Source organism: Mesoplodon mirus (genome assembly GCF_964341445.2).
Source record: "Mesoplodon mirus genome assembly, chromosome: 14".
NCBI lineage: Eukaryota > Metazoa > Chordata > Mammalia > Artiodactyla > Ziphiidae > Mesoplodon > Mesoplodon mirus.
Genome location: NC_138990.1, coordinates 79,486,690 through 79,499,879, shown reverse-complemented (window position 1 = coordinate 79,499,879; position 13,190 = coordinate 79,486,690). Strand labels below are relative to the sequence as shown.

The 13,190-nt window shown below is 44.0% G+C and overlaps 1 protein-coding gene and 1 long non-coding RNA gene across 2 annotated transcripts in view; one reads left to right on the top strand and one right to left on the bottom strand.

Annotated features, from left to right (window-relative positions):
- The window catches only part of SPRED2 (sprouty related EVH1 domain containing 2), a 125,168-nt gene extending 121,764 nt beyond the window's left edge, over positions 1-3,404 (top strand). The window contains exons 6-7 of the mRNA XM_082642132.1: positions 40-189; positions 2,451-3,404. Of these exons, the coding sequence (XP_082498258.1) occupies positions 40-189; positions 2,451-3,116 (816 nt within the window). The 3' untranslated portion in view covers positions 3,117-3,404. The remainder of the gene's footprint in view (positions 1-39; positions 190-2,450) is intronic.
- The window catches only part of LOC309815372, a 62,806-nt gene that overhangs the window by 7,878 nt on the left and 41,738 nt on the right, over positions 1-13,190 (bottom strand). Inside the window, exons 2-4 of the long non-coding RNA XR_014295850.1 lie at positions 3,398-4,896; positions 1,935-1,971; positions 352-499 (exon numbers count right to left, since the gene is read on the bottom strand). This is a non-coding gene — a long non-coding RNA (uncharacterized lncRNA). The remainder of the gene's footprint in view (positions 1-351; positions 500-1,934; positions 1,972-3,397; positions 4,897-13,190) is intronic.

Sequence of the window (13,190 nt, the reverse complement as noted above, 5' to 3'; positions counted from 1 at the left end):
GTTTTTTTAATTAACTCACGGCTACCTCCTCCTACACAGACAGCTACAGACAGTTCTTCTAATTCGTCTCAGAAGAGGGAACAACCTCCTCGCACAGTCTCCTCCCCCACGTCCTGTGAGCACCGGAGGATTTATACCCTGGGCCACCTCCACGACCCATACCCCACGGACCACTATCACCTCGAACAGGTGAGTGGCGGTCTTGTTCCTCGGAGGTCACGGGGTGGACGGCTCCTGATCCTGGAACGGCCTCTTTCCCCTGGCGTTCAGCCACGTGCCAGAGCCCAGGCCTCTTCTTTGCTGCTACTTAGTACCTCTGCCCCCATATTGGAGGTGGTGCAGGCGACTCACCCTCAACGCAGAGTTTTCTGTGTGCCGGGCACCTCGCCAAGCCCTTCATGTGCTTTATCTCCTTTAATCCTCACAAATCACCCACAGGCAGGTCCTCCGCATCCCCAGTTGAGAAATGGGGAGGCTGAGGCTTAGGGAGATAGAGTCCCTGTTGGAACAAGATTCAAATGCAGGTCTCTGCTCACACGACACTGTGCTACCTCCTGGTAGCATACTATGCGTTAGCATACGCTAACACTATGCATTCCTGTGTCCAAAGGGCCTCCTGGCTTTGTGTGAAAGCACAGAACTGCGATTGGGACCACAGAATACTGTACACTTGGCTTGAGCGCCCTGGCATCGCGGGCTGCAGGCCCAGGCTTGCTTGGGGAGCTGTAGCTGGAATTCAGTAATTCAACAAATATTTACCAAGCGGCTGTTTTTCAGAGCAGGTTCTCAAACTGTGGGGTGTGGACTGGTGCCCATGTGGGTGATGTGGCCACCAGTCTGCTTTGAAAAGAGAAAAAGCACGAGGCACCGAGGTTTTATAACATAGATTTATATGACTCTCTTTTTCAAAATCCATTTTACTGTGTGTGCTTCCTAATATTTTTGGCATTAAAAGTTCTTTTTTAAAATCACTTTATGGTAGCAGTAGATGGGAATTGACTTTTTGACTCTCCTTACTTTGCAAAATAAATTATTAGCAAAGTCTGTGTCAGCTCCCAAGATTTGTTTTGAAATAATGAAGGATTATGATTTTCCAAAGTTGGGGAAACTCTGACATCAAGAAATCTGGCAGGAATTAGGGCAAATCAAAGCCTGTGAGACGTGGCCCTTGCCCTCAAGGAGCTCACAGTCTGGTGAGAAGTGATGAGTAAAGCTAATTACTGTGTGATAAATTCTAGGACAATATTATAATGACAATATTGGCAACAGGTACCCAGCACATCCTGTGTGACTGGCCCTACGCTGACACCACACAGATTCTTTCTCTTCATTCTTTCAGTAGCCCTATGCAGTTGGAAACCAAGTCTGAGGCTTAGCGACTTGCTGGTAAATTTCATGGTCCGAATTCCACTCCAGTGGGTTTGCTCAGAGCCATGCTCCTCATCCCTTAAAAAGCCTTCATGCTCAAAGGGCGTTGAAGGTGGAAAATCTGTTTGCCACAACTGGGATGCCCTGTGCAAGGCAGGCTTACCTGCATCAACTCAATAACTATGTATTCAGCACCTGCTCCTCTGGACAAGGCACTGATGCAAACTGTAGCAGGACAACCTGCAGAGATGACTATTCCTCCCTAAGGGATGCAGGTTGGGTTTGAAGGCTAGAGGGTGTGTCCCTGGGTTGGGCCATCCTGGGCTCAGATTCAGCTCTGCTGCTCACCACCTGTGAGATCCTGGCAGGATTCAAACACAGTTGGCCTCTGGAGCCTGTACTCTTACCCTTTGCATATCTCAACATCTTATCTTCCCAGCCACATTACAAGGTACTTGTGAGCCTCATAGTTTGCTGTTTTGCACATGACCCACAGTGAGACATGCGTTGCATATCATGGCCCAGTAGGCACATGTTATGTACACAAAGATAACAAGGGTACTTACCTTTGTAACATGCAGTGCACTCCAGTGTTCTGTTTCTCTGAAAAAAAAGAAACCAGTCTTTAAAAAGAGAGCATGCCGTACAAAAACAGGTGAAACTAATCTAAGCTGTTAGAAATCAGGATAGGGGTCACTGTTCCTTACCTTAGGGGTGGGGGGTCACAGAAGGGAGGTTGAGGATATTCTAGGGAGGCCTCAAGTTCTGCTTTCTGATCTGGGCATGCCCAGCTTCTGAAAATTCACTTTACTCTTAACGTTGTGTATACTTCCCCCTCCCCATATATGGTAATACTGCAACAAAAAGGGGGGGAAATGCTGGTCTCCACCCATTAAATTGACTTCCTGACCCAGGAAGGGATTGGGACTCACAATTTGAAATACATCTTTGACCCACAAGCTGTTCAGTAAGTACAGGATGGGTCAGGTCCTTAAAGCAATGCCTTTGCCAAGGTGAAAGATGCATATCGGAGGTTTGTTTTGCCACTGCTATGAAGTAACGCCTCCTTTTTCCTGGGGCAGCCGATGCCAAGGCCCTACCGCCAGGTGAGCTTCCCGGACGACGACGAGGAGATCGTGCGCATCAACCCCCGGGAGAAGATCTGGATGACGGGCTACGAGGATTACCGGCACGCGCCGGTGAGGGGCAAATACCTGGACCCCTCGGAGGACGCGGACTCCTACGTGCGCTTCGCCAAGGGCGAGGTCCCCAAGCACGACTACAACTACCCCTACGTGGACTCCTCAGACTTTGGCCTCGGCGAGGACCCTAAAGGGCGCGGAGGCAGCGTGATCAAGACCCAGCCCTCCCGGGGCAAGTCCCGGCGGCGGAAGGAGGACGGGGAGCGCTCTCGGTGTGAGTACTGCCGCGACATGTTCAACCACGAGGAGAACCGGAGGGGCCACTGTCAGGACGCGCCCGACTCCGTGAGAACTTGCATCCGCCGGGTGAGCTGTATGTGGTGTGCGGACAGCATGCTCTATCACTGTATGTCGGACCCCGAGGGGGACTATACAGACCCGTGCTCGTGCGATACTAGCGACGAGAAGTTTTGCCTCCGGTGGATGGCCCTTATCGCCTTGTCGTTCTTGGCCCCCTGTATGTGCTGTTACCTGCCCCTGCGGGCCTGCTACGACTGCGGCGTGATGTGCAGGTGCTGCGGCGGGAAGCACAAAGCAGCTGTGTGACTCGGTTTCCCTCCCCACCGCCCTCCATCCACAGCCCCAAGGGGACTTGTCTTCTCCATCCTCTCATCTCTGCCCGCTCCCGGGTACCCAAGGCGCTGTTCCAGCCTGGGGAACCTGCCCGGTGGACTCTGCACCCCTGCATCAGTCTCACCCACGTGCACGCACACAGTGTTCTAAGGCAAGGAACCGCCGCCGCCTAGACCCTCATGTATTATTAACAATCTGTAATCAAGCTAACCGTCTCATCATACAGGTGTTGATTTCATGTCCTTCCTACCCACCTCTTCCAGTTCCAAGGCGCCTTCAGTGGGAACTGCTGATTTTTTGGTGGGTTTTGTCGTTGGTTTTTCCAGGAGCTCCGAAGACCATCTTTCTCTTGGTTGAGATTGCCTGTGGCTAACGAGCTTGCTTCCTCAGGTTCCTGTGGAAATGGGATGTCAGAATGATGAAACCCTGCCAGATGTATTTTAACCTGCAGTCAGTTATTATGTATAGGAGGTGAGCTAGTTAACAAACTTCTACCACAAAACGAGATCGCTTTAACTTTTCTAAAGCCAAACTTCCCATGTAAGCTGCAGTTTCTATCTTGAGCCCATCATCATCTTCTGTCTCCACACCCCTCCCCCGAAAAAAGTCGGTCAGTTACTCACTGATGCAAAACACTGTCTCGTAAAATGACTGAGAACTGAGCCTTAACTTCAGATGAACTTGCGAGAATCAGGAAAATTCTTTAAACTGCATCGCATCCTCTCAGACCAGGGCTAGAAAGGGGATTCCAGGTTTCTCCGAGCCTCCCTGGTTACCCCTAAAGAAGAACTTTTTAAAATTATGTCACCACCACTTGTAAAAATTTAGCAATATCAGAAGAAACCGCTAATGAAGTAAGAAATTTTGCTCATTGTTTTGCAAACCAAATAGTCTCTTCAAACCAAACCAGTGTTCTCCCAAACACGGTCCAGTTGAAAAACGCTAAAGGTTGTAAATAAAACTTACGGGAGCTTTTTTCCCCCCAGTGGCTATTTTCTATTAACTGGGGGAAATTTTAAAAGTCATCAATTTGAAGAGTGGTGGGTTGCATTTTGTTCATGGGTTTGTGTTTTTGTTTTCATTTTGGACTCAGTTTCACGTCACCAAATTCTTCGTTTACACTCGGAAAAAACAAGGCCATATGTAAAAACCCTTCCGATGCCTAAGTGTCTTTCTCCTGCAGACCCAAACTTGCCACTTTGGGTGCACGGATGGTTAGATCAGCAGGCTGGGTCCACCTGTCGCCTTGCCACGTAGGAGGCTTCTAATTAGCTGGAAAAGAGTATTTTTCTAATATATTGCAAGGAATAGCCAAATGTTACTGCAGAAAGAAGAAAAGTGAAGAGTGGTTACCTGTACCTAGCATAGTACAATCAGAACGCCGTGGAGACCATAGGGGACAGGCTTGTCAGCGCTGGCTCTTCTTCCCGCCATGATCTTCCTGTGATTATTGCTGAGTGCATGGCCTCATTCCTCTCTCCCCACTCCCCCCATCCCTTCTCAACTGCACACAGGACATCAGTCTCCAAGGAAAGAGACTTTTTTTCTAGTCTGCCAATCATATTGGGAAAGTGCTAGCCACGCTTACCTTCCTGGGAATGTTTTCAGCTCACCTGAGAGCCCTTTGCATTTCTTTATCAGATCATCGATGTAAATACCCAGTGTGCTTATGAGTTTGTTGGTAGACGTTTTCCTTTGTCGAAGTGACTGGTTTGGGTCTTCCAGTTTGGGAAAGGAGCAGACAGCTGTTAATCTGGTGATGCAAGAAAAGAGCCACTTCTCAGTCTGGAGAGCATCTAGAAACCTTCAGCCAGCCTCCAAATGCTGTCGAAAGACCATCTTCTCCCCCGTCCTGAGGCATTTTCTCAGGGTCTTTCTCAAGGTCTCCTCTCTACAAAGCACAACACTAATGTATGTTTTATTAGACCTCAGTTCAAGCGTCCCTATTTATTTCAGTAAGAATACACCTATCCCAGCTGCTTCTGTTTGCCCTCTCTGTTTATTCATTATCTGTTTCTATCTTCTTTTACCCCTTGTCCTTTTCCACCCCTTTGAAGAGTTAACGCTAGTGAATCTTACTCCACGTATCCTTTTTGGTTTGTGAAGAAGGCACAAGGACAGCCATGGGGACATTTATGTAAATACGTCTCTCTCTAATTGCCACACTGCAGCCGAACAGGGTGTAGTATTTTCCCAGTCAGCTTTGCCATACTGATGTCAACCATCTAAGAGAAATTATTCAGATTTTATTTTTGTATCTGTGGTAACAAAAACATTAACCAAAAGATTTTCTGTTTGGAAGCTTTCCCCGAACCCCCCCCCCCAAAAAACCACCAAGCTATTTGCTCACATTAACAAATTAAAGTGCCTGAAGCATAATTCATTCTTTACCTGTATACTAAAAACCCCGTTGTATTGATTTTTTTATAATAAGCCTTTTTACCTCTGTGTAAAAAATATATATACAAGTGTATGATGTACATTTTAGTTCTTAACTTTTTTTTATGGTTTCTAATATGTATGACCAATGTAGCCATTGCTTTAAAATGTACCATGTAAATATAAACACATCCTATCAGATCGCTGGCTTTGGGATGTTTGTCTGGAGACAGGGTGGCATTCGAGCCTCTGCGGACGTGGGAGCTCTCGCACACAGGATGGGAAGGGGTTTCCTTTCGAGGAGGATGTGTGGACACCGGTCTGTTTTTGAGGCCCTTCCCGCCTCTGGTTATGTCATATTCCCCAGGGGAGACTGCAGCTCCTTGGGCTCGGATGCCTCAAGTGAAAAGAATGCTGTATCACCGCCCAGGGAACACCCCTGCTTCCTCGGCCTGGCTTCCCCCATGCGTGCTCCACAGAGGGAGCCGCTGTACTTCCTCTGGGTTGTTTCCCACTGGTTCCTGCTGAACCTTAAGGGAATATGTGTGTGTGTGTGTGTGTGTGTGTGTGTGTGTGTGTGTGGAGTTTGGAAGATAGTTTCTCACAGAACACAATTGTTAAAACTGCAAGATCCTTGGTCTCCTCAGAGCGGTTGGATTTTAGTGATATTTGGCCCACTTTCAGTTCCAAATGGGATCTTTGGATACTCAAATGTTACAGTGACAATCCCTTGGAGGAAATAGAGTGTGGAGTCCTTTAAGGGTCACAGAAGAAAATTTTCAGCACTCAGGAGGTGCTTCAAAATGCTCCTTCCTTTCTCAGTTCCTCCTCTATTCTGGGACCCTAGGAAACACCAAGAACCGGAGAGGACAGCATCTTTTGAAGTACAGGAGGCTGAAGCCCTTGTGGTTATGTTGTGAGTATGTAGACCTACAAAACATGTGTGTTGAGATTTCTTTTCCTGAACCTCTCTGCAATTCTAAATTAGGTTTTGCTGCCTTGCTGGCCCTCCCAGATCCCCTCACAGCCCTTGAGAGGCTGCAGAAGGGCACAGGGCTGGCTGATGCCTCAGGAGCCAGTGCACACAACCTGCCTTGCAGAGCTGCCTTCCTCAACCTCCAGCCCCGCTTCTGTGGCCTTTGGGGTGTGAGTCAGTGGCCTCATCTCCTGGGCCTCTGTTTCTCCCTGCTGCTCTCCCGTTGCTAGTTACCACTCCCCCTTAACGGTGGGTGCCCCCCAGAAAATCAGGAGATCTTCCCAGGGGACAAAGTGTTGTCACAAGAGTTCTGTTTCCCAGGGATTCAGGGTGGTTTGTTATTTGAGCGTGGCTTTCAAACAGGCTGTCACAGTGCCATCCATGTGAACAAGGGGCCAGAGCTTGTAAAAGTGTGCCGGCTGCTTGCAGGCACTCTGATTGCAGGCCTGTTGGGCTTTCTGATTTGTGGGGTTAGCTGGTTAGAAACATCACACTTCCTCTGTTTGTTTAGGCCCGAACCAGATGGGTGGAATGAAGGGAGAGGACCCTGGTGACATCTTGCACCACCAGATACCAGTTGTGACCTTGCAAATCAGGGCCCTGCCATCTCCTCAGCTAGAGCAGCCACCAATGTTAGCGGTTCCTTCCAGGCAAGCTGACCTCCTAAAGGGCAGTGTTGGGACCAGGGCGGAGGTGGGATAGAGGGTGGAGGGTAGGAGGAGACAGGCTCTGTAAATTTATAAAGGAGGAATAAAGCCAGTCACGTGAGAGTCATGCCTTCTACCTTTTTCCTCTCATTGTGTCTTGCCCTCTTATTTTTTTTCCCCAGTTTTGGGGGAGGGCTCTGATTATTATAAAAGTAATATACATAGTCATAAAAATGTCATACACCACAGAAGTTTAAAAAGGTGTGTCTCCTTTTACTAGTTTGCTAGGACTGTTCACATCAACTTCTCTGTGTATCTCTGTGTCCAAATTTCCCCTGTGTATAAGGATATCAGTCATACTGGATTAAGGTCCACTCTAATAGCTAATTTTAACTTGATTATCTCTGTAAAGACCTATCCCCAAATAAGTTCACATTCTGAGGAAAGAGATTAGGACTCCATATGAATTTGGGAGAGACACAATTCAACCCATAACACTCCTCTCTCCCACCCAAAGTAAGCATTGTGTGTCCTTCCAGATTTTTCTATACATTTATACACAGATGTGTGTATGTGTATACATTTGTGTGTGTATGTGTGCATGTGTTTCTTTTCTCTTTGGAGAGGAACAAAAATACAGCTATGCATCTACCTATACTGCTCTGAAACCTGTTTTGTTTTTTTTACTTAAAAATACATCTTCAGCCATTCTATGCATTTTGATTGGAGCATTTAGTCCATTTCCATTTAAAGTAATTATACACACACACACACACATTGCCATTTTGTTAATTATTTTCTGACTGTGTTGTAGTTTCTCTGTTCCTTTCTTCTTCTCTTGCTCTCTTCCTTTGTGATTTGATAATTTTCTTTAGTGGTATGGTTAGAGTACTTTCTCTTTTGTATATCTACCATGGGTTTTGCTTTGTGATTACCATGAGGCTTACATATAACAACTTATAACAGTCTATTTTAAGTTGATTACAACTTAAGTTTGAACACGTTCTAAAGGTCTACATTTTCAATCTCCCCCCACTTCATTTTCTGTTTTTCCTGTCATACTTTACTCCTTATCTTTACATACTGTACTGTACCCCTTAACTAATTATTGTAGTTATAGTTATTTTTACTACTTTTGTCTTTTAACCTTCATACTAGCTTTATAAGTGATTAATCTACCACCTTTACAACATTCGATTATTCTAAATTTTACCATATATATATATATATATATATATATATATACCTTTACCATTGAGATTTATAGTTTCATATGTTTTTCTGTTACTAATTAGTGCCCTTTCTTTTCAACTTAAAGAAGTCCCTTTAACATTTCTTGTAGTGCTGGTTTAGTGATGATGAACTCCTTTAGCTTTTGCTTGTCTGAAAAACTTTCTCTCTCCTTCAACTCTGAAGGACAACTTTTCTGGGCATAGAGTATTCTTGGTTGGAAGTTTTTTTCTTTTAGCACTTTGAATATATCATGCCATTTCCTTCTGGCCTGCAAAGTTTCTGCTGAAAATCAGCCGATACTCTTATAATAGTTCCCTTGTATGTAACAAGTTGTTTTCCTCTTACAGCTTTTAAGATTCTCTTCTTGTCTTTAACTTTTGACATTTTAATTATAATCTGTCTCTATAGAGCCATCTTATGTACTGCCTATAAGAAGCTCAATTCTGATGTAAGGACACACAGAGACTGAAAGTGAAATAATGGAAAAAGAGCAGTTCTAAAAGGGAATTTTATAGTGATAAATGCTTACATCAAGAAACAAGAAATATCTCAAATAGACAACCTAACTTTATACTTCAAGAAACTACAAAGAGAAGAACAAATGAAGCCCAAAGTTAGTAGAAGGAAGGACACAACAAAGATCAGAGTGGAAATAAATGAAACAAAGACTTAAAAGGCAATAGACAAGATCAAGAAAACTAAAATCTGGTTCTTTAAAATGATAAACAAAATTGCCAAACCTTTAGCTAGACTCACCAAGAAACAGAGGACTCAAATAAATAAAATCAGAAAGAGGAGACATTACAACTGATACCACAGAAATACGAAGGATCTTAAGAGACTACCGTGAACAATTATACACCAAAAAATTGGATAACCTAGAAAAAATGGATAAATTTCTAGAAACATACAACCTATCAAGATGGAATCAGGAATTCCCTGGTGGTCCAGTGGTTAGGACTCGGCACTTTCAGTGCCATGGCCTGGCTTCAATCCCTAGTCAGGGAACTAAGATCCCACAAGCCATGCTGTGTGGCCAAAACAAAAAAAAAAGGAAGAAAAATTAATACCAATCCTTCTCCAGTTCTTCCTAAAATAAATAAAGAGGAGGAAACACAAACTCATTTTACAAGACCAGCAGTACTCTAATACAAAACCAGACAAAGACACCATAAGAAAAGAAAATTCCGAGTCCAAGGCAACTTTGTGGATCAGGCGCTGTGGGCTGAATCCTGGAGAAGGACAAGTCCAAGATACACCAGAAATACACCTACACGTGAAGCCACCACAATGAGAAGCCCACGCACCACATCGAAGAGTAGCCCCCGCTCGCCACAACTAGAGAAAGCCCACGCACAGCAACGAAGATCCAATGCAGCCATAAATAAATAAATAACAATTTTTAAAGGGGGGCGGGGACCACAGGAAGTGAGGGAATGAGGTAGATGAGGGGAGGAAGTTTGTTTACTTTTCGTTCCATATCTTTCTGTATCTTTCAAGGTTTTTTTGACAATGAATGGGTATTACTGTTTAAGTCACAAACTAATAAACAGTTGAAGTTTTAAAAATTAAAATTTAAGGGTCCCGGGGGGAAGATGGCAGAAGAGTAAGACGCGGAGATCACCTTCCTGCCCACAAATACATCAGAAATACATCTACACGTGGAACAATTCCTACAAACACCTACTGAATGCTGGCAGAAGACCTCAGACGTCCCTAAAGGCAAGAAACTCCCCACGTACCTGGGTAGGGCAAAAGAAAAAAGAATAAACGGAGACAAAAGGATAGGGACGGGACCTGCACCAGTGGGAGGGAGCCGTGAAGGAGGAAAGGTTTCCACACACTAGGAAGCCCCTTCGCGGGCGGAGATTGCGGGTGGCGGAGGTGGGAGCTTAAGAGCCACGGAGGAGAGCACAGCAACAAGGGTGCAGAGGGCAAAGCGGAGAGATTCCCGCACAGAGGATCGGTGCCGAGTGGCACTCACCAGCCCGAGAGGCTTGTCTGCTCGCCCGCCGGGATGGGCGGGGCTGGGACCTGAGGCTCGGCTTCGGTTGGAGCGCAGGGAGAGGACAGGGGTTGGCGGCGAGAACACAGCCTGCAGGGTGTTAGTGCACCATGGCTAGCCGGGAGTCCGGGAAAATGTCTGGACCTGCCGAAGAGGCAAGAGACTTTTTCTTCCCTCTTTGTTTTCTGCTGCAAGAGGAGAGGGGATTAAGAGCGATTTGTCCTAGGGTTCTATCCGTCCATTTTTTTTGTTTTGTTTTGTTTTGTTTTCTTTCTTAATAATTACTTTTTATTTTAATAACTTTATTTTATCTTACTTTATTTTATTTTACTTTATCTTCTTTCTTTCTTTTTTTCCTTCCTTCCCTCCTTTAGACAACGAATCATCCCAAGTTGAGGAGGTGGACTTTGAGAGCAAGATTTATGATTTTTTCCCCTTTTCCTCTTTTTGTGAGTGTATATGTGTATGCTTCTGTGTGAGATTTTGTCTGTATAGCTTTGCTTCCACCAATTGTCCCAGGGTTCTATCCGTCCGTTTATTTTTTTAAATTTTTTTCTTAATAATTATTTTTTATTTTAATAACTTTATTATATTTTATCATACTTTATTTTATTTTATGTTATCTTCTTTCTTTTTTTCTTTCCTTCCCTCCTTCCTTCCCTCCTTCCTCCCTCTCTCCTTTCCTCATTACTTTCTTTCTTTCCTTCTTGCTTTCTTTCTTTCTATTTTTCTACTTCTGCTAATTATTTCTTTCTAGTTTTTCTCCTTTTTATTCTGAGCTGTGTGGATGAAAGGCTCTTGGTGCTGCAGCCAGGACTCACTGCTGTGCCTCTGAGGTGGGAGAGCCAAATTCAGGACACTGGTCCACAAGAGACCTCCTAGCTTCACATAATATCAAATGGCAAAAAGCTCCCAGAGATCTCCATCTCAACACTAGCACCCAGCTTCACTCAACCACCAGCAAGCTACAGTGCTGAACACCCTATGGCAAACAACTAACAAGAGAGGAACACAAGGCCACCCATTAGCAGAGAGGCTGCCTAAAATCATAATAAGTCCACAGACACCCCCAAAAGACACCACCAGAGGTGGAACTGCCCACCAGAAAGAAAAGATCCAGCATCATCCACCAGAACACAGGCACTAGTCCCCTCCACAAGGAAGCCTACACAACCCACTGAACCAACTTTAACCACTGGGGACAGACATCAAAAACAACGGGAACTACGAACCTGCAGCCTGCAAAAAGGAGACCCCAAACACAGTAAGATAAGCACAATGAGAAGACAGAAAAACACACAACTGATGAAGGAGAAAGATAAAAACCCACCAGACCTAACAAATGAAGAGGAAATATGCAGTCTACCTGAAAAAGCATTCAGAATAATAACAGTAAAGATGATCCAAAATCTTGTAAATAGAAAAGAGAAAATGCAAGAAACATTTAACAAGGACCTAGAAGAACTACAGATGAAACAAACAATGATGAACAACACTATAAATGAAATTAAGATACTCTGGAAGGGATCAATAGCAGAATAACTAAGGCAGAAGAACGGATAAGTGACCTGGAAGATAAAATAGTGGAAATAACTACTGCAGAGCAGAATAAAGAAAAAAGAATGAAAAGAACTGAGGACAGTATCAGAGACCTCTGGGACAACATTAAATGCACCAACATTCAAATTAAAGGGGTCCCAGAAGAAGAAGAGAAAAAGAAAGGGACTGAGAAAATATTTGAAGAGATTATAGTTGAAAACATCCCTAATATGGGAAACGAAATAGTTAATCAAGTCCAGGAGGCACAGAGAGTCACATACAGGATAAATCCAAGGAGAAACACGCCAAGACACATATTAAACAAACTGTCAAAAATTAAATACAAAGAAACCATATTAAAAGCAGAAGAGAAAAACAACAAATAACACACAAGGGAATCCCCATAAGGTTAACAGCTGATCGTTCAGGAGAAACTCTGCAAGCCAGAAGGGACTGGCAGGACATATTTAAAGTGATGAAGGAGAAAAAGCTACAACCAAGATTACTCTACCCAGCAAGGATCTCATTCAGATTTCATGGAGAAATTAAACTCTTTACCGACAAGCAAAAGCTGAGAGGGTTCAGCACCACCAAACCAACTTTACAACAAAAGCTAAAGGAACTTATCTAGGCAAGAAACACAACAGAAGGAAAAGACCTACAACAACGAATCGAAAACAATTAAGAAAATGGGAATAGGAACATACATATAGATAATTACCTTAAATGTAACTGGACTAAATGCTCCCACCAAAAGATACAGATTGGCTGAATGGATACAAAAACAAGACCCATATATATGCTGTCTACAAGAGACCCACTTCAGACTTAGAGACACATACAGACTGAAAATAAGGGGATGGAAAAAGATATTCCATTGAAACGGAAATCAAAAGAAAGCTGGAGTAGCAATTCTCATATCAGACAAAATAGACTTTAAAATAAAGACTATCAGAAGAGACAAAGAAGGACACTACATAATGATCAAGGGATCGATCCAAGAAGAAGATATAATGAGTGTAAATATTTATGCACCCAACATAGGAGCACCTCACTACATAAGGCAAATACTAACAGCCATAAAAGTGGAAATCGACAGTAACACATTCATAGTAGGGGACTTTAACACCCCACTTTCACCAATGGACAGATCATCCAAAATGAAAATAAATAAGGAAACACAAGCTTTAAATGATGCATAAAAGAAGATGGACTTAATTGATACTTATATGACATTCCATTAAAAAACATCAGAATACACATATTTC